Source organism: Agelaius phoeniceus, chromosome 1 (genome assembly GCF_051311805.1).
Source record: "Agelaius phoeniceus isolate bAgePho1 chromosome 1, bAgePho1.hap1, whole genome shotgun sequence".
NCBI classification, from domain to species: Eukaryota; Metazoa; Chordata; class Aves; order Passeriformes; family Icteridae; genus Agelaius; species Agelaius phoeniceus.
This window is the reverse complement of record NC_135265.1, coordinates 80,237,205-80,263,952: the sequence shown is the minus strand read 5'-3', so window position 1 is coordinate 80,263,952 and position 26,748 is coordinate 80,237,205. Positions and strand designations below refer to the sequence as shown.

General features: G+C 41.7%; 1 protein-coding gene across 3 annotated transcripts in view; it reads left to right on the top strand.

Moving 5' to 3' along the window:
• The first annotated feature begins 708 nt into the window (after nucleotides 1-708).
• Nucleotides 709-26,748, top strand: part of TRIO (trio Rho guanine nucleotide exchange factor) — a 244,329-nt gene continuing 218,289 nt past the window's right edge. Inside the window, exon 1 of one of the 3 annotated variants that reach the window (XM_077182130.1) lies at nucleotides 709-1,002. In XM_077182130.1, the coding sequence (XP_077038245.1) occupies nucleotides 888-1,002 (115 nt within the window). In that variant the 5' untranslated portion in view covers nucleotides 709-887. The remainder of the gene's footprint in view (nucleotides 1,003-26,748) is intronic. The other 2 variants (XM_077182122.1, XM_077182117.1) reach the window with 2 other exon arrangements.

The following is a 26,748-nucleotide window of genomic DNA, read 5'->3' as shown; positions in this document are numbered from 1 at the left end:
GCAGTAGGGCGAAGGCCAGCCGGAGCGCCTAAAAAAATCCCCAACCAAACAAAAAGAAACCCCAAACTCGAACAACAAACGCGCAGCTCCCAGCGGGCGGTCGCGCCGCCGGGAAGCCCCGGCCGCCGCGGCCCAGCCACGGGGCGCGGGCCCGGCGGGAGCGCTGACGTGCTGCGCCGCCCGGCCCCGCCCCATCCCGACCGGTGCCGGACGCAGCCGGAGACTCCCGAGCTCCCCCCACTCCCGGCTCCACCGCCCTTGTTCCTCGGGCGGGGACTCGCTTCCTTTCCCGACTCCCCCTTCCTACTCTCCTCCCCTCCTCCTCCCAGTCAAGATGGAGGACGGTGGTTGCTGCGGCCACTGGCACCGCGGTGGCTAGGGCAGCTGCTGCTCCTCCGGATCGCTCCTCGCTCCTTCTTAAAAAAAAAAAAAAAAAAAAAGAGAAAAGGAAAAAAAAAAGGTTGGAAACGTTCCTTTTTTTTCTCCGCCCACTGGCTGCTCACTGCGCGGACCGCTGGTCCTTCCCATGCCGTCGTCGTCGTCGTCGCCCTCCTCCTCCTCCTTCTCCTCCTCCTCCTCCCGCGATTGTCTGCGCTCCGGCTGCCGCCCGCCCGCCCGCCCGGACGCCCTGCATGCACACGCCGCCTCCTAGGTGGCTGCGGGGGGTGGGCGCTCCCGGAGCTGCCATTCCGCACATACCTTCATGTCCCTGCGCTCGCTGCGGCCGCCCGCCGCCGCCCCGCATCGCTCGCCCGCTCCGGCTGCCGCCCTGACGGCCGCTCCCGCCCGGAGGTGAAGCCGGGATCCGCGGAGGGGGCGGCGGGGTCGGCGGCAGGTCTCGCCCGGTGGAGTCACCGCCGCCGGCACACGCAGCAACAGCAGCAGCCATGAGCAGCGCCGCTACCGCCACCTCCGCCGCCACCACGGCCGGCAGCGGCGCGGGGGAAGGGGCCGAGGAGGCGGCCAAGGACTCGGCGGACATCGCGGCGTTCTTCCGATCCGGTGAGTGCGCTCTTGTCCTGGGGGAACGGGGAAGAAGGGCCGGCGGCGAGACCGCGGCTGGAGGTAGAGGCGAAAGGTGGCCCTGGGGAGGCGACGTCTTCCCCCTGGAGCCGGGAAAGGAGGAGAGGGCAGCCGGCTTTGTCAGGTGGCCTCGGGGAAGGCTCGCCCGCCTCTTGCCGCCGGGGCTGCCTCGGCACTGCCCGTCTGTTCCTCGGGGAGGCGGCGGGGAAGAGAGCTGAGCCGCCCCGTCCTGTGCCGGGGACAGCGGGGCTTAGGCACAGCAACTCGCGGGCGGGACGCCACCCTCGCCGGCAGAACCGAGGCGTGAAAACGGGGGCGGCGGCGGCGCGGCTCGGCCGGGAGGGTGCGGGGCTGCTGCCGCCCCGGGGCGGTGTCGCCGGTGACAGGTGCGATTCTGCCTCCCGTGCCGGCCTGGCAGCAGGCGCATCACCGGGGCCGGGCGGCACCACCCAGCGCCAGGTGGACCCGAGCCCCCCGAAAATGTCCCGTCGGGGGTTGCGGTGCGGGAGGGGGGGTGGAGGAGCCGCTCCGATCCGGGAAGCCCAGGGTGTCGGAGGGGTGGAAAGGGTGAGCGGGGCTGCGGGGAGCCGGGTGCGCCCGCTGGGCCCCCCGGGGAGGCCGGTGAGCAGGCAAGGATGACACCGCTATAAAAGGCAGCGCTCCTCCGGTGCTGTGCTGCTGGGTGGCGGCACAGGGCAGGGATGGAAGAAGCGGCGTGGAAAGTGGATGTTCTAAGGAGAACCGAAAGAGGCAGACAAAAAGCGAAGCCCATGTTAAGGGGGTGTCGCTGCCTCGGCTGAGGCGGGGAAGCAGCGGCTCTCGGGCGCTGCCGGGCTGGGAAGCCGGGCTCGGCGCGGAGGATCGGCAGGAGAAGGGGGGGAGCCTGTTGACAGGCTGCCGGGATGAAAAAAAATGGTGGCTGCCTTCTCCCTCGGTGTTTACTCTCGGCACGCAGCCGGGCGGGGAGGACGGCTGCGCCCGCCGCCGAGACACTGTGCCCCGGGGGATAGCGGCGGGGAGGGCAGGACTGCCCGGGCCGCACGGACCGCCGGCGGCGGGGACGGAGCCCTGCCGGCAGCCTGGGCGGTGGCGGGGACGGAGCCTCCCCCCGGTGCCGGCTGCCCTCCCCCGGGCGGCGGCGGCTCCTCCCCTCCGTCCGCTTCGCCGGCGGCTCCGCGCCCCCCGGGGCACCCCCCGGCCATCGCTCCGGGCGGAGCGGCCCGGCCGGGCCGGGCTGGGTTGGGCACTTACTCCTTTTGGATGCCTAAAAAGGAGCGGCGAGCAAGGGAAATGCAGACTCACCGCAGGAAAGATGAGGGGGTTGGCCCATTTCGTGTGTAAAAAATAATGATGGCAGTAGTAATAATAGTAGTAAAAGCTGTGTTCACTGGGTTTTTAAGGAAAGTCCGCGAGGGAAGTGGGAAACGGCGTAATCAGTGCTACTTGTGGTCGGTGGTGCTGCTCAGTGTGCTTGGTTTCATGAGGATGAAGAAGGAGGTGTGATTTGTGGCAGGCATCCTTGAAGCAGGGCTGGGAGCTGCGTTTGCGTAGATGGATAGAGGGTCCGAACAGGGGGCTATGTCCCCTCTGGAAGGCTTGATGCTCCCGGGGCAGCCTGCTTCACAGGAGAGCCATTGAGTGTGAAACTCCGTGTCAGGATGCTGGCCTTGGTGGGTTTTATCGTGGAAAAAGGACTGACTTTTATCGTTCCCAGGAAAAAATCCCAATTATAGCAAAATGACAAATTATAACAGTAGGCTTACACACAGTAGTCTGCCTAGTGTAGTTACAAATGGGTGCTTGTGTAGTAATCTTGCAGTTTTGGAAGACCCTGCCAGCTGTATTAATAATCAACTTCCACATTTATGTGTGGGTTGAGGGATGCTACAGCTGGTAAGCTCGTAAGTGGTGCAGTGATGACTTCTGATGCTGATAACTTCGGATAACAGGGAAGTTGCACTGAGCTCAGTCTTGCAGCATCTGAAAATCTTAAAGCAATAGAAGGACGTGCTTATCAAAAAACTCTTAGAGCAGATTTAATGACTGGCATTCTCATTTCCATATTTACATGTGAAGGTTATCTGGTTCAGCCTGGGCTCTTACATACACTGGAAAATGTTCTGGCATCTCCTGTGGGTGTTTGGCATTGAGAAGAGCTCTTTGAATTCCGCCTCTGTGCATGATCCACTCTTCTATAAGGAGAGGGTCTATTAAGAGATCTCCGGTGCTTCCCTTTGTTTGAACAACAGGCACTTTTTTTTTTTCAGTGGAGCACAAAGGCACAGAGATCAATGAAGAAGGAAAAAACTTTGTTTGGTGCACTTAGGCACAGACAAAATATTTTTCTCTTTACAGAATTTACAATGACAAATGCTTCCTCTTTCCTGTCACATGCAGAGAATATTAGCAAAGCTCTAGCTGTTACTTAAAAAGAAAATGAGTAAAAATGTTGCAGTGTTTTCCAGGAGGAAAAAAAAATAACCCCAACAACAAAAAGCCTGCCTAAACAATCAGTTCTAATCTTGGGTTGGTTAAATTGGTCAGTTGAGCTGCCAAGTGGGGTTATTGGCTTTCCTCCTGTCCTTTTGTAAGACTAAGCTTGAAGTAGAATTAAAGTAGCCTGAAGAGTTATTCCATTATTTGGAAGATTTTGTTAGGATATTGAACAGCAGCTAGGTTCACATCACTTGAAATGTGCACATTTCCAGTTTTCACTTTGGTTATGTAAATGTAAACTCACTCTTGAGTTGTTGGGGAAATAAAGTTGCAGTTAAAATGTGAGGAAAGCAGCTGAACTGGAAGTGAGGTGGTGGTAGTAGAGGCATGTAAAGCCTGTGTGTCTTGGATGTAAATGAGGAATCTCTTTATTGGAATAGGAAGAAATTCAAGCAGCTTACTTTCTGTTACATATTTGGTATATAAATATCATTATTTGGAGTTGAAAAGGAAAGAGTACTTTGTTAGGTCTGTCCCCTTTATGGCAGGGTTAATAGTAAAAGAAGCAGAGTTGAGGGCCAGGCATAGTGATTACATTTTGAAGGAGAAAACACAGTGGTTGTAGGAGGTGCCTTTCTGTCCTGTATATAAGTTAGAGATTAGAAATGACTGTGTAAACTGACAGAAGGATACGTTTTGAACTATAAATGTATAGACAATTATCCCTTTTTTGAATTAAAAAAGTGCACTGTTGTGACTTGAAAGAACTGGTAAAATATCTTGGAATTATGAAAAAAGACTGTTACCATACAAAACCCCAGTAGCACAGAGTCTAAGTGGCTGTGTAGAGTGGTGTTAGTACATGTGTTAAGTATACAAGATCTATTTTATAAAAAAAGTTATTACGATAAAACTTTTCAAAATATGTTCTAAGTTCAACCTAAAATTCTGTGTATCTGAAAGGTCTGAAAACAGCTGACATGAGCAAAGTTGAATTTGAGCGAGTGCCATCAAGTCATGGTTTACAGGGCAGTAACCATACAGAGGTTTTGTTTGGTTGTTGTTGGTTTTAATCTTCATCTTTGCAACTGTGAGTCCTCAATACTTTGGTAAGGGGACTCAACTTACATCTTCAGGATGCAAGAATGAGGGCTGTCTGTTAAGTTTAATGTTACTGTAAGAGTGTTTTTACAAACTAAAGTATTTTTGCTAGTTGAAGTTCGTGAATTTAGTTTTTAGGCATAAAGAACAAAACATTTTTCATCCAAGTAAAAGACAAATGTTGATGTTGGTCAAACTTTTAGTAATTAAATTTACCCTTCTGGTATGATGGACATGAATACAAAAGGTTGCAGAGAAAAAGGCTTGTAAGCACTTCAGTCAGCCCTTGGCTAGACAGTGTAGGGAGTGCCTTTGTAAATTACTCTGATAAGTCTTCATGGAAAAAAAAAAACAAACAACTGACTGATAATTCTTCACAGTTATGAGATGAAAGTGGATGCAGTTATTTCCTGCATGATACATTTTTTATGAGTGGCCTCTACAAACTGCAGTAACTTCATTCATATATGGACAAACAATACAGTTTTCAAAGCCGTTGAGGAGATTAGTGTTGTCACCACCTGTTTATGTGAACACCTGCCACATGCCTGGAAGGAACACAGTTTGCATACTGAGCAATGGGAAGGGTTGGGGGAACAGAAGTGTTTGAAAAACAAAGGAAAAACAAGGAGCTCCAAAAGTCTTGTCATTAAGGTGAATAACTGTCCAGGCTTTGTCAGGTCAAATCTGAACATAATTGTTAATTGTACTTCATCCCTTGATACGGGAAACAAAAAAGTGGAGGATTCTCCATCTAAAACCTAATCTACACAGGTAGCAGCATTCCTCTCTCAGGAGAAGGAGTAAGTCTGAGATGAATGTGGGTCTGGAGGAAGTAGTTGTTCAAGTAGAGAGTTCAGTGTGCCACCTTTCTCAAGGTGAAGTTAGAGAACAGGCTGGTAGCCAGAAGAGCTTTAAATAGCACCTAGTTCTAATGTTATACACTTAGTGTATCCTGCTTGTGCATGTGTTTCTTAAAGTAAGCTTAATGATAAGAGAATCTAAAACTTTGGTTTAAGATATGTGTGTTTAGGTACCAAAATGAACATGTGAGTATTTTAGGAAAACAGAATGCTGAGATTTGTTGTGGTTGTGGACATTTGAAGACTTCTGCAAGTGCCAGTAACTTGAGACTTCAATCAGTCTGGGTTCCACTAAGTCTGCCTATAGCAACCTTTGCTGATAGCTGCTTGTATAGTTGAGACCTTAGAAGAAGTATTAATGAGTGTCATGAAAATATGATTGATTTTCTTATTTTTCGTTTAAATAGTGATCTTGTTGTTTGCTTAGTTTTCATGAAAATCACTTAATACTGTAAAGATAAAAGCCAGCATTTAGGAATGTGTTGTTTCAAGTTTACAAGGAGGACTTATGTTTTATTTCTTCCTGATTATATTGCTTTATCTACTGTTGCCTTGCTTGCTTTATATTGTGTCCTGTGTGATAGTGGCTGAGATAGTTGACTGCATGTAGTAGACAGCATTAAAAATGCTATCATAGTAGGGAAAGGAGGCAGGGTTGGAAAGGTTACATGGTAAAGAAAAGGCAAGCATATTATTAAAAAGAGCATGTTTTTTCAAGAATACTACTAATAAAAACAGACTATCATTTAGATCATGAGCAAAGTAGCTTTCAAGGTAGGCATCAAATGTGAAAAACAAGCCAAGTTTCTGTCTGAAAACCATGAAGCAGAACACACCATCTATGAAGTTAGGATAGGTGAATCTTCTTAGGAAGGCACTATTTCCTGGTGATATATACTAGCTAACTTACAGAGAAGGTAGTCAGAGTTGTTGCTGCTTACTTGGCATTCCAGTTGGAGCAGCTACAGAGTTGTTACGAGTGTCCAACAGAAATAATCTACTAGTGAAGCCAAAAGTGAAGTTTTGCCAAGCAGCACTGGTGGTAGCCCACATGGCAGCTCCCTGCTGTCCTCTGCAAGTACTGGTTCTTGGCCCTGTGGCTGTCAGGAGCTGAGGCGCGTTTTAAGAATTGGTGGGTGTGCAGAGGATGTAAAGTATGAACCAAGTTGTCCATTCTTTCATGTGACCTAGTGTGATGACAGCATTTGTATTGAATAAATCAACACAACAAAAATTCACAGTGTGGTGTAAACTTTTCAAGAATCTGTTACCTTGTGCTTTGAGTTGCATTAGTAAATGAGAAGGTTGCAGCAGTATTGCTGTCATTAGTGCTGGTTGACCTGAGCTGAAGAAGTGGGCTCTTTTGTGGAATTTTGATCCAATTCCAGAAGTATCCATTTTAGTAAGATGGTTGAAGCAGAGTGGTGTGTGTGTGTAAATGATATTTTGAAAAATACCATAGAAAAATGCCACAACTTGATAGTTTGTGATGAGCATATGCAGAGCAAAAATAACTACAGAAACAATGAAGTTACAATGGAGAAGTTAGGCTGGGAAATAGCATTGTTGAATTGACATTCCTTGGAACAATGAAGATGAGGATAGAGAGCTTCAGTGTGAAATGCAGCAGCTGTTGTGCAATTTGGCCTAGTGTGAAACAGCCAAGCTTCTCTTCGGATAGACAAGGATAGATTAAGTTAGAGGTTAGGTTGTGTTTGAAACAGCTGGAGGCAGAAGTCATGAATATTTCTAAGAGAGGACAGAGGACAATTACTGGTAACATCTTTGATAGCTGCCAGTTGATAAACTAAATGCACATTTGGAGTGGAAGGTGAATGGGAGTTAGAGAAAAGCCAGGTCCATTCTTGGAAGGAGTACATTTGAGCTGGCATCAAGTGCTCATGTGCCCAGAAAGGAGCTGACAGAAATAGGAAGAGACTTGGTAGAGCTGAGGCTTTCATCAGTTGCAGAGCTCAGTCACTGTGTAGAAGATGGGTAGTAATGTTTCTTATACAAGTGGTGTGTCCCACAGCAACCTGACAGAAACAGGTGTGAATTTCAACCTAAAATATCACGTGACTTCCAAAAGCTTTCGCATGTAAAATCACTATCTAGGTAAGTAAAATCTAGAGAAAGACGGGAAAGACTTTCCTTACCCAAAATATACAGAGAAAATATTAATGTTTCTCTACTCCTTTTCAATTGAAAATAAAAACTAAAGTAATTCTAGTGTCAAAAAATGCTTAGGTGCAGGCTGCTAGGTCAGTTTAATAGGGTGAAACTGCGTAGTGATTTTTGGTCTGCATCTTGAAGAAGGAGGTAAAATTACTGAAATAGCTATTCATGGTCAGCAAAAGTGTTAAAATAGTAAAGACACATTGAAATTTTGGAAATGCAGTGGCGATTGAAGGAAAGTGAGTAATAATTTTAAAGAGAATTTAAAGAATAATTTTTAAGGGGAAACAATTTTTTTCTGCTTGATGTTGGTAATAACCAAATTTGATATTAAAAAAAATGAGGTAAAAAACCCCATGAAAGTCATAGCAGGCTATTTTAATTTAATGACTAAGATGGTTACATCTATTTGTTGTTTTCATGAAGAAATTTGCCTGATTTGGAGAAGGATCTTTGTTTAACTTAACATTTTCATTTTTCTTGGTGCGGTAAAATCAAAAAGTAGACTACTGGTGAAGTAATACTGATGATCTGCAAAGCTGAGTCATATTCCTTCAGGAAGGATACTGCTGTTTTGAGAAAACAGATCACTTACCCAGTAGTGAGGAGGAGGAATTGAAATGACAGGGAACAACTCAAGTGCTTTTAGCAGTAGACACTACAGTACATTAAAGCATCTGATTTTCAGCCTCTAGAGTAGGTTGTTGTATGGATACACAAAGAGGGGGGTCATAAATGGGTTGTGTCCACAAAGTTTCACAAAACAGTCTGAGTGACAAGACTGTGCTTTAAAGATACAAAGCCTGTTCTAGTGGTTTCTCTGCCAAATAGCTGCTCTAAGTCATCTGAAATAGCCTAATTGTGCATTTGTTTAAAAAATAAGGTTGTTTTTCAAGGCTGTTGAGTGGAGTCTTCTGAAATCATTTAGTCAAATTTGTTTAATCTCCTCTGCTACTGCCTTGCATAAGTGGCAGTAGCACTGTTTAATATACACAACTGCAAATATGTTACAGGTTTTCCTACTGAGCAGTACTGAACTGTGTCTCTTGCTGGTATTCTGAATATGGTGTTTTGTAATCTGGACCTTACTGAAGAACTGAAATAGGCATTGGTGTTTTATAATTATGGTGAGAAGATAAAGCAATCTTTACAGGGAGATGAGAATTTTTTTTTTTTTTCTCTCAGGGCCCAAGATGTTGAGGAAGCAAGATGGCAAGTATAGGGAGAAAAGTGTGGACTTCCAGCATTCAAAATATGTCAGGGATTTGCTTTATGTTTTATACTATAGGTGTAGTACAATGTGCTTGGATAATTCCCACAAATCTGTGCAAGAGTCAGGACAATGTTATTGGTGTGTGTAATAGTCTGACACGAGTCTGAGATTCAGGAAGGTTTGTTTTGCTAGTGTGCATGAGGATACATGTGTACATGTAAATACTGTCAAACTAAATAGTCCATGGGGCTTCAAAAACTTGAGTTTGCATGACAAATCTCTTTGTTAAAAAGTTGGAGAAGGTATTCTGGGCAGCAGGCACTGAACAGGGCTATTGTGAGTAATCCCAATGCGTTCTAGTCATCTGTGAAACTACCCAGAGCTTAATTACTCATGTTTTCTTGTAGTCTTAGTGTGTGTATGAGCAGTAATAGTTATTCCTGAGGTGTCTGCAGACTGTGTAAACAACCAGTAGCGATTTTTGTGGTTAGATTTGTACATGACTGCTTAGCAATTAGAGTCTGAGGATCCAGGGTTATAGTGAAGTGAGATTTCCTAAGTGCTAAAAATGAACAGGAAAATATACTACAGAAAGATAGGGCTCACAGGGACCCATAAGGTAAATACCTACTTATTTTTGTCTAGTCTGTACCTCACTTATTGCATAAAAGAGTAATTAAAAATCCAAAACTTTTAGGCTTTACACAGAATTTCTGCATTTTTGTGGGTAATTTTGTGGAAACGTTCAGCCTTATGACATTCTTTATCAAGGCATTTGGTCAAAGGCTATTCACTAAGGTCTGTGATGGTCACATAGCTGGTTAATAATTTTGAAGCCACCAAACAATGAAGAATGTTATTGGTGAAATTTAATGAAAGCAGAAGTGTTGGAAGTCTTGGGAACTGCTTGTTTTTAGAGCCCAAACAGATGTTAAATATTGGGAAGAAATCGGGTAACATTTCTTTAAGTGTGTCCTAGATAATAAAGGGAGGATACATCAGGAACATCCCAAGAAGTGAATTAGACTAAATGGAGTGTTTAAATACCAATATTTCTTGGCTAACCTTCTATGCTACATGGTGGACTTCACCATATCCATTGTGTAGTCTTGGCTGTACAGTGTTGGTTGGATATAATTTTCTACTGGCCTTAAGGTAGTAAGTTCTTCAATTTCCAAGTGTTTATCATGCCACTGACTTCTGGGCATGTTGGGTTAAGCAGCATTGAGTACAAAGATGATACTATTTTCTAAGATCATAAAAATACTCCATCCTCTTTTAAAAACTTTAGGCCAAGGTCAAAGTGTCTTTGCCCTTTGTAATTCTCCTACTCCTTGAATTCCAGATACATGCAGCTGAAAGCACAGGAAAAAAATGTAGAAAGCTGTCAGGTCAGCAAATCAAGGTGATTTGAAATATAAATTGCCTGGATTGTCCTGTACTATGCAGAAGTTGATAGCACATAGTATGTTGAATATCAGACTTAAGAAGATGCCAAACCCCATCTTTAGAGTCCTCTGTTGTCTTTTACTATAGAGTAATAAAATAGGTTATGATTTCTCTGCTAAAGAAACTGAATAGCCATTGTTGTTTATTTTTTTAATAACGTGTTAGTCTCAAAGATTTTTTGCCTGTCTTTATTTTTATTATTTGCTTTATTAATGTTAGTCAGCAACTTCATTTTGGTAGATACTGTGCATAGGGTTGGTCCTAAATGATTGGAAATGGAACAGCTACAGCAGTAGCTTATGGTCTTTACACATCTTAGTCACATTTCCTGTGCTTGAAGTACTTGTTTTCTGCACTTAAAGATAGTTGTTAGGCTTGAATTTGCCATAGTTTGCAAAGTTCAAAGAAGAAATCAGTGCTATGCATTGCTTAATTCACAGAGATCATGTGAGCCAGGCTTCTGTAAGGACAACAGAGGCAAGCCAAACTAAAATTTATTAGAACAGTCGCACCTTTTCAGATGGAAAGATGATTATGACTTATCTAATGGCTTGTTGGTTGGCTGTCGTGGTTTAGGAATGGTGTTCCCTCACTCCACTTACTCACTCCTGCTCTGTATTCCCTATTGCAGGATGGAGAGGAGAATTGGAGGCACAAAAGGTAATGATTATGGGTCAAGATAAGAGCAATTTACGGGGAGCAGTAATGGGATAAGAAAACAGACAGTAATTAATTGAATGACAGCATGTTCAAGAAAAGAAATGTTATTGCTCACCCCTTCTGGAACGTTGTCCTTGTGGACATTCTCTGACCGCTCCCTCTGCCACACTGCCCTGACATGGGAGTGACCCCTTCCCTTTGTTCCCAGAAAATTACATGAGGTGGTACTCCAGGTCCTCATCATGCCCCCTCCAGGCCAGAACCAGGACACTGGCTTGTTAATGCTTTACATTAAATGAAAAAATAAATAAAAACTAAGATACTAGTTTCTCCAAAGATAGTGCAAGGCTGTCTTCGGAAGAAAAACAAGGAATTGTACTTGACTGAATTTCTTGCCTTGGCAGCTGAGCAGAAAGTTAAAAAACTGAACTTCATTTCTGCCCCCATTTTGGGAAAATTCTACTGTTTGTCTGTTGAATTACCAAGGCAGGAGAGTCAAGTCAAGCCTGCTTATAGAAGGTGATAAAATACGATTTATCCTGTTGTGATCCTTGTAGAGTTTAACCATGATATGCTTTAACCCATCAGTGCAGAAGGAACAATGTCTTTTCTCGTACAGTGTGGGGATTGGAGTCAAATTTGCCTATGCTTAACTCAGAGCAAGGGTGTAATTCTGCCAACAATAACCACTCGGCGTGTGTGTGTGTTAGCTTTTTTTTTTAAGCTTGGAATCAGATGCATCCTACCCTAGCCAAAGGGAAACATTTTAGAAGCTCTGACGCATTTACACAGATGAAGGAAGGAAATGTCCAAAAGAGTCAAAAGCTAAAAATAGATCAGTTTACTGAGTTGAACTCTGGGTGGGAATTGATGAACTAAATATAAATCTAAATTTGAACCTTTGTGACTTACATAACTGAGTGGTGTAACCCCTTTCGAATATTGCTGCTTTTTCTTGCATTCAACTTTATAGTAGACAGCTTCAGAGGAAAACTTGTGTCAAGCTGTGTGAGTTTGCTTTGCAGTGCTTTTAATAGACAGCACTGAGAAGTCTGATTCTCTGTTGACCATTATTGTTACAGCCTAGTTTAACTCCCTGGAAAAGTGGATTGTGGGTTGTGTTGGGTTTTTTTTGTTTGTTTTGAAGAACTTCTTGGTGGAAATGGTATCTCCTGACTCTACTGAACAGAAGTTTTAAACCAGTAGCAATTAGAACCAGTGTCTGTGAGGGGGTGTAATTTTTTTCCCAACTTCCTCAAGAAGCAGTAAATTTGCCTGTCGTATCTGTACATAGAAAGGAATGATAACCTGAACATTTAAGAATGGATGTTTGGCTGTCTAAAAGCATTTGCTCTCTGCCTTGACTCAAATCAAAGTTAGAAGCTATCAGCTTTCCCTTGAGGTAAAGTTAGCTTGTTTGAGTGTGTAAAATTTTTGTAATGGGAAAAAATATAGGAAAAACTGTTAATATGTGAGTGTTGTAGATTACTGTTTTTAGATGACTGTGGTAGTGCCATGGAAATGGAGATAAGCAAATTTTCCTTCTTCTTTAAGTAACAGTATACATTTTTTGTATAACTGATAGCAACCAACACAATACTACTAACTAAAAACTGGCCTTTTCCAGTGTGTTGAAGCAGGGACAGTGCAGTTGAATCCCTGTGGTTTAGCATTTGCCAACTGCTAGTGAAGAGTGGTTCTTTCATAATGTTCCACTAATTCTACAGCTTTGCATTGGAGAGGTGAAATACATGTATTAATTCATTGGCTTTGTCGGAAAAACAAATGTTACCATTTACAAATATAGTAAATGTAATAGAATATAGGGGTAAAAATGGTAGCATTGATTAGATTGAGTTCAAGCAGTAACTCTCCACCCATCATTCCCACAAGAACTGAGGGTTAGTTTTTTTACTCATTACCTTTCCTTTTTTTACTATATCATTTGCTGTAGAATATTTGCTTGGCAGATGTATAAATAGTTGTGCTCTTATTTGCTTTATGTTTTTGTTTGGTTTTCCAGCAGAGCCTGGGAATGTTTGTTTTTGCAAGGTTGTTTTGAAAAAATTTGGAGTCTTTGCTTACTAAAAATAGTATTTGTTCCAAGCAGCAGTTTATCTGTTAAAGCAATGGGCAGTTGGTAGCAAAAGGACCTGACTACCTACTGTCATGGTTATATACCAACGTGGAAATTTAAACTTTGTATTTATGGACGTTCTTGTTGCATAGCAAAGTATGAGAACTACTCTGTTTAAAATCTCATGTTTTTCTAGAATATGCTTTTGGAATGGATTTGTCCATGTTGCTGTCTCCATTGTGTTAATCCACTGTTGGGAAGTTAAAGCTGTAAAAGCCTTTTACAAGAGCACTTGGTTAACTTGGGTGGCTGTGCAACCTGTGGTGTTTCTGCTTGTAGGCAAGTTGATGAGCAGGATGTGACTTGCAGTTCATGTCCACTGAGGCAACATGAGTGGCTTCAGAGAGCAAGAAGGTGCTGCCCTCCATAATGCTGTTATATGTCCTCTAGGCAGTGAAAAGAAGTGGCAGAGCCCTGTGCTTGAGTGTGGTAAGCAAGGATGGATATACCTTGATACTTAGGTGGAACACTTAAAGTGCTGTCTGTAAATTGTCTGGGCTGCCAGAGCTCAATTCTGTCTGTGCATATGCTGAAGCTTTGTTACGTGTTGATACAGCAGCAAATGAGAACAGGGATTTTTGTGGTCTTGAGCAGCCAAAATAGTATCTTAAGCTTTAATTTATTTCTTTTTGAAGTGTTTTTACTACTTGGGGTAGAAATCTCACTCCAACTTGTCTTCTTTGCTAATACTTTGGGCTCTGGCTTCTGTTCTGACTTGAGAGGTGGGATACAAAATCTTCAGATTTGAGATCTGGTAGTTTAATGTTTAACTACAGGAAAGAGGAATGTTAGAGGAGGGCTAGGCATCTTTTTCCAGACTGGCTTTTCACTGTCTTAATTGTCACAGCTTCCGTGATCCCTTCTTTTGTTCCTTTTCTTGAATAAAAAAGACAGAGGTCCAGCAGACAATAAGCTCAATCACGAGGCATCAGTGTTCATCTCTACAGGAGGTCCATTATGTGCACATGTATAAGTAGGGGGTTCTGTGGAAAAGCCCTGCAGAGTTTGAGAAATACAGCATGTTTGCTGTGCTGACAAATAAGGGTTGCACAGGCAGCCTTAATGCTGCATTACCTGGTTTTTGAATCCTCTTTGTGGCAATTTCAATCACACCTGGTCCTATCTCATTGTTGAAATGAGTCATTGTTTAGAGTTTATGTAAAGTTTTCATTAAATGCCTTAGTGGATGATAGTAGATGGCATTGGTTTTATCTGGGTGCAGTGTGAGGTATTTGGGGAGTAGAAATGCATTAATTCACTGTGTAATATTAAAGAAGGCAGATGTGTAAGCTGCTTTGTTAGATAGATATATTGAGGACAAATTAGATACTTTAGTACTTCTTTTTTTAACTTTTTTTTTAATAGACCCAAATACACTCTAGTGTTCAATTTCTTAGGGATTGATTTTTGTCACTTGATCATCATGTTAATTCTGCCACAGTAATAAAAGTTAAATGAAGCCAGGTGTAAAAATTATCAAATAACAAGGAGGAAAAAGGAACCAAATGATATATTTTCCTTTCACAAGCAATAGATAATTAAGATTGAAAAGAAAAAATATATTCTCAGGTGAGGAAAGCGTACCAGAGCATAATAGGTTACGATTTACATGCAGAACACCCATGGAAGAATATATGACACTGAAGGACTTAATTGGAAGTTCATAGTGATAAGTGACCTAAATTTTTGCACTCTTTATTTTGCCATTTATGTGGTCTAAAATTGCTGCTTTAATTAGAGGCTTTCTGAACTGAACTGTTGTGTAACCTCCAAGAAAGGACCCAAAAGGAGATAAAGGGATGCCTCTTCACAAGGTATGAGAGTTGTAATGTTGCTGTGTACAAGCTGCATTCCTCCTGTTTTGTGGAATAGAAATTGACTGAATATATGAAATAACTGTTTCCACGTCAAGCTAAATATCATAATGGAATGAAATGTATTCCTTATTAAAAGGTGACTGGTAGAGAGCTAATTATCAGAAACAAAATAACCCATATCTCCCTAGTGGAGTTGAAAGTCAAAGGTGACAAACATCTGAAAATGTTGGAGTTATGTTTGAAATGTCAATATTTATTGGTTTACAAGTCCTGCATTAGGGGTTGGTTAGCTTTTGAACAGCACACAGTGTAAGGGCAGTATTACCAGCCACATTTAAATCAAGAATGAATTAATATATATTAAGTGGTGCATTTCTCATCCAGGCATCAATTTCTTTTTCAGAAAATTTGAGAATAAAGCCCGGATTCAAGTCAATATCTGTTTATGTTGCACTGTTGATATCGGGGGAAAGGGAAGGAGAAGTAAGTAAGACAGTTGCTTGTTCTGGAGACAGTCAAGGAGTCTTGACTGTTAGAGGTGGGACAGAGATGTCCCACCTCTAACCAGTGAGGTGGGACATCTCTGTGAATTGCTGAGCTTGTAGTAGTTGAAGTACAGTTCTGGAGAATAAGCTCTGCTGTCCTTGTCTTGGTTCTGCCCAAATATATTCAAATTTGGCACTGGTACGAGATGTAATCTTTGAGAAAGCAGCAATCGCTGGCTTGGGGCAAGCAGGAGTATATCTGAGACAGTGAAGTATGAAAGAGAAAATCAAGGAAGAAAGTAACTGACAAAATTAAGGGTGAGGGTCACTTTGTTTACAGAAATACTGGAAATTACCACACTACCTACCTACTACAAAAGATGCTGTTTCTGTTGTGGTTAGCGTCTTATACTGAAACAGAGCTAACAGTTCTATTAATGTACACAGGCAGCTTAATAGATGCAAGGAGGCCTGAATTTTCACAGGCCATTTGACAGAAAATGTACTGTTTCCCTGAAGCAACCACCAGTTTCAAGGCCAAAAGGAAGCCTTTCATGTTTTAAAGCACAGCACAAGAGGGACAATCCTAGGCAGAAGAATGGAAGGGAGATAATGGATATATGATGCAGAAGACTTGGGATTGGAAGTGCAGTGAGGTCACGAAGAGAACTGACCCTTGAAAGAAATGTAAAGGTGGGTTGTGTTTTTATGTACCACGCTGCTCAGATGTTTGCTTTACAGGGATAATGTCCTCAAATCAGAAAGACAAGCTGTTAATAGTCCCTGCCCTAGATATGTCTGGTTTTTTATTCCCTGAAGAGAAGAGCAAGAAAGAGGAAAGGAACTTGGATAGAATTCCTTAATTTTGTAATTCAAAGCCCAATCATGATGACACAACTCAAGAAAAAGTCACTGTTAACTATTTTGACCTTAAAATTTCCTTTTTTTCTTACACTCTTCCTCAAATTCCTGCCATTCTCAGTTCAAATGTACTCACTTGTGTTTCTGTGGAAAGAACAGCTTAGTTGTGCGAGGTGGTCATTGACAGTCTTAGCTCCACAAGGACCCCAGCAAATAAACACATTTGTGGTTAGTCCCCTTGCTGTAGCCTCTGATCTGCCAGGTCTGCTGCAGAAGATACGTGTACAAGGCCATACTGATCTCAGGAGATTTGTTGAACTTTATCTCTAGGTAATCGTCTTGTTGTGTTCAGATAAGACTACTAATCACACTCTTTAATTAAAGAAATGTCACAGCTGTAGGAAAATAAAGCTATTTGGAAATGGTGGTTATTTTGCTGAGAGTTTTCTCTGCTTCAAGAGGCTCAATCAAAACTTCCTGCACTGGCAAATGTATGCTATCGAATGAAAATGAATTGTGACTAATTTGAGGGGCTGACTTCTTCCCAGGTACTTTTTCTTCTTTGTGGTCAAAAGTTGTTCTTAGTGAAGTAGTTAGAGATGTGAAGCATAAATTTTGTATTAAACCTTTAAAGAGACAGCCAAATCACCTAAATTTTGGTTGTTCCCTCCTACTAAAGTATGTTGAAGGAAAAGCTGACATTATTAATGTAAAGATAGGTTTCCAAAAAGGGCAGTTCATATAGCTAAAAAACTGAAGCAGAGTTAAGAAAGAGCTAACTTGAGTTTACTCCCTGGGCTAACAGTAATTTCAAAGTTAACATATTCTGAAATGTTGCTTTGACAGCAATATTGGATTTAATTCTGCAATATGCAATTACAATTATCATTCCCTGTGATATTTAAAATGCTGCCTTGGGTTTGGCATAGAAAGTGAGTATGGTTGAGTGTTTTTTTCAAATGACATCTACTTCAGTAGTTGCTAGTGTGCAGTTTATCTAGTGTTAACAGCATTCAAGTATCTAAAATTAGGAATATATATTGCCGTAAGAAATAAGCAAACCACAACCTATATGCTTTGCTCATTGCCTTTAATTTAAGCATGGTGTTACTACTGGGTGCCTTGCTTTTGTGGTTGGTTTGGTTAAAGTTCTGAGTCCATTGGAAGTATTTTGGCCCACGTTCTAGAGTTAAAATAAAAATTGGTACTGTGACATTTCAAGCTGGTGGAAATGTCACCAAATGTTATCCAAGTGTATGAAACTGGTAACTGGCCCATAGCTTGAAAATGGTTCTGAATTAACGAGAATAAGTTTATAAGGATAGCTGTGTAGTAATGAGGTAATTTTGTATTTTCCTTTAAAATTTGCCTTGCTAAAGGGAGGCTTTATGATGACATCTGATAAAGGTAGGAGTGGAAAAAAATGGTTAATGGAATGGAGGGACAAGTAAAAAGAGGCTTGTGTTTATGTAGTTGAAAAAATTAGACTTAAAAATGATGTGATAGAACAGCCACACTGATTGGGCTGAAGGAACAGAAGGAACTGAAGAATGAGGTTAGTAATTTGCTGCAGATAGGCAAAGTTCGAAACAGGATCAAAGAAGTCCTTAAGAGTAGGCTCTTAGACTTAGACAGAAAACATGGAAATAAATACTCTTGCACCCTTGCTGTTCCCAGTGCTTCTCCCTGTCAACATGTTCTGATCTGACTTCTAAGTTGTAGCTGTTTCTAAGGTTAGAAATGGTTAGTTAAGTTGTGCAGAGGCTTGCTGTCAGATAATATTCACTTTCTCTGTCTCTGGATATCTGTAGTTATTTTCCTATTCACTGACTTTTTAGAGCTGGTGTGAAAGTTTTTCCTGATGTAGCAGCTGTATGATGGAGTTTACTGTGCTCAGAACAGGGAACCTGTGGTGTGACTGGCTCCTGTGTGTTGAAGAGAGTTAAATGTAGGCTACACAACTTGAATTCCTCAGAAAGAGGTCGGACTTGTGTTCTTTAAAACATTTTTAGTTACTACGTATCTGCCTTACCCTCTAGCTTTCAGAGACATACCTGAATATAGACTCAATTAAATTCCTGTCCTTTAATGAAGTCCTTTGCTTAATGCGTAGCTGATACGCTTGGAACATCGGGGCATCAGTCAGGATCCAAAATTAATTGCCTCTTGGGGATGGATAGTGCCAAGTGGGCATCTGAAAGAACGGTGTCTCTTTCAAAAGCCTTCTGAAATGGTCAGCTTTGAAAATGAGGCACATCTTTATTATGTTAAGGAATATATTTGAGTCTTGAATCCTGCTTAACATTTTCACTTTGTAACAACAAAGGCAAATAAATATTTTGTCTATGGAAGATGGCACAAGTTGAAAGAGGAGAGCCATAACTTCCTTACTTCCTGCCTTCTAGTAGTCACCCTCCCCTCCGCCAGCCCCCAAATGTAGGAGGGAAAAGCCCAAACCTGGCATAAAGGGACGAGGGCATCTCGTTCCCAAACCAGTCACTAATGCGTCAGTCTGCAGTAAAACAGTATTGTTTTAACGTGGCTAAGGCCCTGTTCTTTCCTTTGTATTGAATTCCTTCCTGTTCAAGAGCATTGTCTTTAAAGTACACTTATATCAGCTTGAATGGTAGGAACTTTGTGCTTATTGCCACAATATCTGTATTAATTAGTTACTGCAGCTGTTTCAAGTAAAAAAAAAGGAGTTATGAGGCTTTGGCTGTGGGATAGCAAGTGTGTTTGTTAGCAGAGCTACTAAAACATGCTAGCTGCATGTGGAGGTGAAAGAAGGCAGAAGTGGGGAGGAGCTGAAACTCCACTTGGCTTTGCATGCTCAGCAGGAGAGGAAGATCCAGCGACTGGGCAAAACCATGCTAGATGACATGGATCCAAACATACAGCTGTCAGTTAAATAGCCCAGAGTCTCAAAGAAGTAACTGATGGGTGTTAAGTAACCTGATGCACCTTTCATAGTCTTCACATTGTATCAATAGAGAATATTAAGCTCCATTTGCTCAATTAAAGGAAACATGTAATTTTCAGTACTGCTTGAGCTAATATCCATTTATTTCTGTGACTTGAACTTCAAAACCAAAAGTGGAGGTAGCTATTTTGTACATTCTTTCTGACTAATTCCTGTGACTTGTATTGGACTGGTTGTGGGCAAGCAGGGAAGGGAGAATGCTGCGTTTTTTTCAATAATTGTGTAATTAAATTCATTGATGGTAGGCCAAGAATACTGATCACAAGGGTTGGTGCTGAATCAGAAGGAATACTTTAAATGGTGCTCTGTTGAACAGAGACATAATTGCCCTCTCTTTCCCCTTCTTGGCTTATTGGATGGCTGAATTGCTCATTTCATACATGACTTTGAGTGTGACTGGAGCTGTGAATCAGTGTTTGTTGGAGTTTTGCATCTGGCTTATGGTCTGACTTCCCTTTTATGAGCTGGAGAGGCTGCCTCTGTTATTACTGTGTAGTGAAAATCCTCTTAAACTCTCCTTCTCGTGAGTGGGTGAAAATGTTTGCCAAACACATGAATCAATAATTGCTTATTTGCCTCAGTGCTCCTTTTCAAAAGCTTCACTGTCCTTTTCTGTGTTTGCACAGATAATCGATGTCTGTCCCCACAGGATAATTAACAGGGATAGATAACTTAGGGGCCTTTCCTTTACAAAGTCATCTTACAACTGTGCCTCTCTGAAACCTCTTATTCCATTTTTGACCTTTTGTCAAGGCTTTTATTGAAATGGCAATAGCTTATATGCAGTGAGAATGACTTGATGATTATTTTAGTTAAAGGTGTTTGCTAGTTATCGTGCTGCTGAAATACCTGGAGCTCTGTGTGGGACAAAAAGAATAAGTAAACTGTCTGAAGGCTATTAAAAACAAGATAAACACTTGTCTCAGTATGAGGAAGAACACTTCATGTAGCTTGACCTGGTAAGTTTTCATAAACTAGAGACTGGCTTTTTAATGGCCTTGTCTAACATGTCCATTTTGTTCTGCAGTTACTGACTGAAATTGAAAATTAAAATGAGGGAAAAATAACCTTCATGATTACAGTTTTCCCTTGGGAACTATTTCAATTGTGGCTTTCTCATGAGAGAGATTGTGGCTTCCTTTCTATTTCTGTGGCATGAAAATTCAGATTTTTGTAGCCTGTTTCTAAAGTTGAGAATATTCTAGATGCCAGTTTCAGAAGATACAAACAACTTCCAGGTGCCTGCAATTTGAGGAAGTCTCTAGCTGATTCAGATTGCCATCTTGACGTGACCTTTGTCAAAAATAAGCACAGTTAAGTACTACATGCACAAACTGTCTATGCAGTAAAGTAAGGAAAAGACAAACTAATCTGTTTAATGGATGAGATTTGTTTGCTGTTTTAGGTTTGCATTCTGTAGTGGGAAGGCAAGCTTTTAAAACTGTCTGTTTTACTTTGTTTGCTATTCAGGTCAGTGGCTTCTTAGTCCACTGGAGGACTGCAAGATAGACTTGAGCTGTTTGCATGCTTCCAAATCAGTTGGGCTCCCTGTCACTGGGTGACTTGTTTTGTTCCAGTGCTTGACTTTGTCATCCAGCGAAAAACCACTCTTGGTGCCTTAGCTTATGCCACTGAAAACCTGCTTTTTGGTCCCACAATTAGCATTAGCTGGATGATAGCACAAAGCTTTAAACTGTATTGCTCCATAGCTCGACATAGATGCTATGCCTGTACCTGCCTAAACCGTAAAGTCAGTTCAGATTGTTTCTATTTCAGTGATATGATCTAATGGTAACAAACTTTCTTCAGTGGACAAAAAGTAGGGGGAAAAGAGGACTCCATCCCTCATTCTGGGGCCTGAAACTATGCAGAATCTCTTTGGTTATCTAGAGCTTCTTAATGGTTGTTCCCATTAGCAATTTAGTTCAGATCAAAGTGTTCTTTTGGAGTGCATCTCTTGATTGTCCCATTTCACAGTTCTTTGTTCGATGTGAAGCATCTCAGGCACACAAATAGAATTCCTTTCAGATGAAATTGAAAGGAATTACATACACCAGTTACAAATAAATATTAAGTCCATAGAACCAGACAACAGCCAGTCAAAAGTAAAACTTCCTGTAAAACTTCATTCAAAATGCATAGTTTGGCCATTGAAGTTTCTGCAGCAGGATTTTGCTGTGTTGACCCTCTTCTGTTGCACTGTGCATGAAGCTCAAGTGTAGACTTAACCAAAGAGGTTTAGCAGCTAGGTCCTGAAACTCAGGAAATGCTCTAATGAAGTAACGCAGACCCTACGGTGACAGAGAGTTAGTTTACTGTATGAAATGAATGATCACTCTAAGAAAGTGGATCATGTTTCAGAAACCTTTCTCAGCATCCAAATAGTCCTGGGACTGTGAGGACTTGGAGAGCTGAAGGAAGGGAGGAGATGGCTGCTTTAGTTACAGGTGTGAGATGAGGGGCTGGTGTTGCATGTGGCACAGCAGCTGTTGCATTTGTGTTTTCTCCTGTGGCAAGGCACTTAGATTACCTGTCAGCACCACCCTAATGCAGGTCACATTTTTGCCTGGGACCTGTGTGTCAACTTTTGAAGCATTCTGTGTGTCTAAAAAGCACAAGTTCATCACTAATGCTCTAGAGAGAAACACATATTTGAGGTTCCTCTCTACCAAATGCAACTGGATGGACAGTGTTTTCTTCTTCCACCCATTCATTCCTAGAAAAAACATGGTTGAGGTGTGAATGGAATGATAACCATATATGTCCCGCTTCTTTGTTGGAAACTACAAGTTCTTTTGATGTAGAGCTTCCTAGAGCCAAGAAACAGCCTCTGCTGTAGGAAGAGGACAGTCAGAAAGTAGGCATGTGAACTGACTCTATGATGCAGATAGGCTGGAGAAATCCTTCTCGTGCAAAAGCTGCTCCAAAGTTATTTATTCAGAAAGGAATTCAGAAACAAAATCATCAATAATTGTGCACTGGTAATATGTCTTAAAAAAATTGAAATGTTGTAGTAGAATTCATCATTAGTTGAAGTATTTTGCAACAGAGAAGTATAACTTCCAGTGGATAATATTATCCTTTCACTGTCCTTCTTCTGATGAGCATAAATTGTTAACTCCCAATTCTTAGATAAATTTTTGCGTGCTATTAATTGGCCTAATGTAAGACTCATCAGTGTCAGGCTTAGAACTCAAGTAGCCTTCTTGTGATAGCTAGAGTTTACTAATTTGACCATCTCCCAAAATTTTCATCTCTATAGTAAGAGTTATCTGGAGGAATGTTTTCTGAGGTTCCAACTGCTTGTTTGCAGCATCATTGCAGCTGGGTCCAAATGTTGTTTATGGGAGGTTTTGGTGGAGGTGTTAGCACTTGCTTTTATCTTCTCTATGGGTGGCATCTGGAGCACAAATATGTCAGGATAACTCCAGGAGAGAATGTTGGAAACTGAATGGAATATGAAATTGTAGGCAACATTGATCAATTTTGATTAAAAATGCTGCTGTGGAGCTCTTGTACTTAGTGAAGATGTGCTGAAGGGCTTAGTGAAGGTCACTGCTAGCTGTAAGGATTTGTTGAGATCCTGTCTCTTTAAGGGCTGCTGCCAACTTAAAGAAAACCTTCCAAGCCCTCCCTTCTTTTGTTCTTTTGGCTACTGAGAGTGTTTGCATTGCCCAGGAGCAGGGACAGGAGACTAAGACAAAAATTTGGATTTCCAAATACCTACTGCAAGTGAGTTGGTTTGCTTTTGCAGACTTGTCTCGAGAGATAGTGAGCTCTGGCAGATGAGCAAGACAATTTAAATCTGTCGTGAGTTGTAAGTTGATATTATCACACAAAACCAGAAAAACTCTTTTTTAAAAGAGTTTATCTAATATCTAAGGCTTGAATTGATGACTTTAAACAAGTCTTCCAGTCCCTCCAAACTCCAGGTGTAGGCTTCATGTTTAGTTCTGGTGTAGGAAGACTTAACACTGAATTTAAAAAGTTACCAAAGTCTTTGGTACTGTCAGTAAGGTTGCCCGTCTACTCAGAATTAAATATCTGCTTGGCAATACATTTGCATCTTTGAAATTTGTGTGTAATGCATCTCTTGCTGCCTTGTGTTCAGTGCCTTAATGGTGACATCCTTTTGCTAGAGGATGGTGTAAACCTTGATCCTCTAGTGACTCTTTAGGTGTTTGTACATTGATGCATCAACAACCAGCAGCCATCTGCTTCCTACTGGACTTTAAGCCTAACCTGTCAGCTCTAAGGAGATCTGGTTATACAGCTTCATTTTTTGAGAGGGAGGATAAAGTAATGATGATAGTGGGTATGTGAGAAATACTTGTATTAGTAAATTAGTTTGAATTTTATATAAGTACCACTAAATAGCATTTGTGAAAAGAATCTTTATTATGTTTAAGATGACAGTATTATCAATGATTTGGTGGAATATAAACTAAGTGGCGTACGTTTGTCATCCCAGAATCAGAGATGTTAAGGAATGTGTACAAAGGAAGGTAGCAAATCTTGTTTTAGGAGGGGTTTCAATTTTACTTTGCTTTCCTTAGCTGCATTTATAGGTTGACTGCTGCTTTCATAAAGCTGTTTGTAGAATTCAACCTGGCCTTCGTGTATGTTGTCTGACAGCAATTTGAGGTGACAGAAAAATCCAGGCACATCTTTGCCTCTTCCCTTCCCAGGGAGAGGAAAAGGTTGTGGCTGACAGGCTGTGACCTCTTGAGGCAAGTGGCTTATATGGGCAAACATGCCTGAATCTCCTTCAGAAGAAAACATTCTCAACCAGTCTGTTACTGCACCTCTTTGTTTAGAGAACATTAAATAGTATTTCTAAGGTGTGCTTCCAGGTGAAAGAAATCTGTGGCTTAAAAAGGGTACCTCAGCCTGCAATGTATTCTGGCTTCTTTGTATGGCTCCATACACTACTGTATGGCAGTGCCCTGAACTTTGGTGCATTTTTCTCTCCTCTAATGGATACTTGTAAGGAGTTGTAGTCATTTGCGTGACTCTGATAATAGACCACTTGTAAAATCAAAATTGTCAGGCGTGATTGAAAACACTCCCTGCAGAGTCAGAATTGCTATATTTGGAGTTGTTGTGGGGTAATTTTCCTCTCTCTTTGTACAGCCTCTTTCCCACACTACCACTCCATTTTGCAGTCAGTACTATGGGGGCAGTGTCCCTTGGTGACAGAGCTACTGAATTTTACAGACATGTATGTCAATGTCAAGAAGGAGATCTCAGAAGAGGTATTGCTGGAATATACAGAGCTCCTATGGGAATGTTGACTTAGGCTCAATTCTGCTTCTCCCAGGTGTAATTCCAGTTAGAGATTTTCAAGTATTCAGTGTTGTCCCTTTCAAAAGTAGCCCTTATCCCCAGTTGCATATTTGACTAGCAAGTTCACGTGTGTAAAAGGACACACATTGTTTTCATTGCTTTTGTCTAAATTATGAGCACTCAAATGAGAGCGGCAGTTGTTCCTCTAACTAGAATACTATAGTACTGTTTCCCAGGTGATAGCAAAATTACTAAAGCAATCTTTTGGTCAGCTTTCATTTTAGATGATAAACTGTGGACGTGAGTTATCACAGAATACTGGTTATTTCATGGTATGGTGTTTGGCTGGTGTTCTGACAGTGCTGCTAACTATGAAACTTGTTATTAGCACCTGAAATTCCTTTGAAATGTCTTCAGGTACGGAAACGTGAAGAGTGGTTGTCCCTCCAGGCCAAACCAAATGTTTATCTGTCCCACTATCCTACCTCTACCAGTGACCAAACCAAATCTCCAGGAAACACCCCACAAGGATGGGATAATATCAGTGAAGCTTCTCCACTCTCTTGCCTCAGCGTGTAACTGGGTCTTCCATAGCTAAATGATAGTTCTATAATTTCTGTGACCTGTGGAGTTCTACTTTTCTACCAACTTGTTCAGTGTCCCATTGGGCTTGTATATGCTTTTATATCTGGAAAATCCAGTGGTACACTGTTGAATCACTTTAACCATCTCTTTGTGTAGTTTTGAGCCTGCTGCTCTAGTTTTCTTTGAGAGAAATGAAAACTCTTGTGTTGAAAGAGTTTGCAAACAAAAAGTTAGCCCTGACCAAGCCACTCATGGTTTTATAAACCTTTGTCATGTTCGTACAATTTTCTTTGCTAGAGAGTCTTACTCTGGTTAGCCACTTGTCATGCAGCTGGATTAAAATTATCCCTCTCATCATCTTCTTGGCCCTTGTCTGGACTCGCTGCAACTGGTCATGTCCTTCCTGTGCTGTGGGGTTTCAGAGCTGCACGCAGCATTCCAGGTGGGGTCTCAGCAGAGCAGAGGGGAAGAATTCCCTCCCTCCCTCCCTCCCCTGCTGGCTACACTGCTTTGGCTGCAGCCCAGGACACAGTTGGATTTCTGGGCTGTGAGTGCTCATGGCTGGGTCATGTCCAGCCTCACCAGCACCCTCAAGTCCTTCTGGGCAGGGATGCTCTGGATCTGTTCATCCTCCAGCCTGGCTTGATACCAGGATTTACCCTGACCCAGGTGCAGCACCTTGCACTTGGTCTTGTTAAACATCATGAGATTCCCATGGGACTACTTCTTGAGTTTGTCCAGGTCCCTCTAGATCCCATCCCCTCTTTGCAGTGAGTCAACTGCACCACTCAGCTTGGTGTAATCTGGAAATTTGCTGAGCGTGCACTTGCTCTCTTTGATTAATTTTATTTATCCCTGTTGCTCTTTGTTGAACTTTCTTAAGTTTTTTTACCTTATATTCGAGAAGGTGGAATTAGATTATGTTGAAAAATTAAGCATATTGCAACTTTACACAGTTGTGTAATATTTTGAGTGTCATTCTCTCTTAATGTGCAATTAATTCTGAGCATTTAATATTTTTTTTAAATGTTCTTTTCTCCCTATGTGGATGCTTTTTTTTTTGTCTTTATTGAGCATATCCTTGAAGGTAGGGTTACCAGAATACTTAGTTGGCTTATAAATCATGCTGATGCCACTACCACATCAGAGCCAATGTAGTTTAGGAATTAGATGCAGAGTTAAATAACATCCCCTTGTAAGGAAAGTTCAGTATTGACAGGCCAGTTGTCATGAAAGTGAAGGTGTTCATGACCTTGAATTGCCTGATAATGGGCAATGAGCCTCAGGTCTAGGACTGTCTTGAAATAAGTTTTAAATCTTTAAATGTAAGATGGTTTATTTCTAGTCTCTACAAATACTCTCATTAACTTCAGTTCTAAATTATTGACCCTGAGAAACTTTTGGGAGTTGCCTATGAGATTTTATTTGCAGAGGGGTGGTGTGGGTCCTCATCCCTTTTGCATAATAGCTCTAACATAGATTGATTGCCTTGTTTAGCATGCCTTTTATGAGATGCAAGATATTGTATCTGTTGGTGGAGTCAATTAACAAGATGATGATGGTGTTAGTGACCGTAGAAATATAAGGTGTTGTTTCATTCTAAAATAAGCTTATTCATTCATTGTAACAACTGAAGGAAAATACAAAATCTTACATACAAAGACAGCTGTTGTTGTT